Genomic DNA, 287 nt, shown 5'->3' with positions numbered 1-287 from the left:
GTCGGGGCGGGCTTGGGGTTCCCCTGGGCTGCATCCTTCAGTTGTGTGTCCCCCCCTCCTCGCCCTGCAGGCAGGGACACTCCAGCCTGGTCCAGGAACTGAAGGACTCGTTGGAGACCAAACCGGACGCCATCCTTCTGGCAGTGGGAGGTGGGGGGCTGCTGGCGGGTGTTGTGGCTGGCCTGCAGCAGGTGGGCTGGCAGGATGTCCCCATCGTTGCCGCCGAGACCTGGGGGGCTCACAGTTTCCACGTGGCGCTGGCTGCTGGCCAGCTTGTCTCCCTGCCC

At 67.6% G+C, this 287-nt stretch overlaps 1 protein-coding gene across 1 annotated transcript in view; it reads left to right on the top strand.

Moving 5' to 3' along the window:
* The window catches only part of LOC104272935 (serine dehydratase-like), a gene marked incomplete at its 3' end in the record, with an annotated part of 1249 nt that extends 965 nt beyond the window's left edge, over positions 1-284 (top strand). Inside the window, exon 3 of the mRNA XM_009868056.1 lies at positions 71-284. Within this exon, the coding sequence (XP_009866358.1) occupies positions 71-284 (214 nt within the window). The remainder of the gene's footprint in view (positions 1-70) is intronic.
* Between the last annotated feature and the right edge of the window lie 3 nt (positions 285-287).

This window comes from Apaloderma vittatum, unplaced genomic scaffold (assembly GCF_000703405.1).
Source record: "Apaloderma vittatum isolate BGI_N311 unplaced genomic scaffold, ASM70340v1 scaffold38400, whole genome shotgun sequence".
Lineage (NCBI taxonomy): Eukaryota > Metazoa > Chordata > Aves > Trogoniformes > Trogonidae > Apaloderma > Apaloderma vittatum.
The sequence above is the reverse complement of the archived record's forward strand: the minus strand, read 5'-3'. Positions and strand labels throughout refer to the sequence as shown.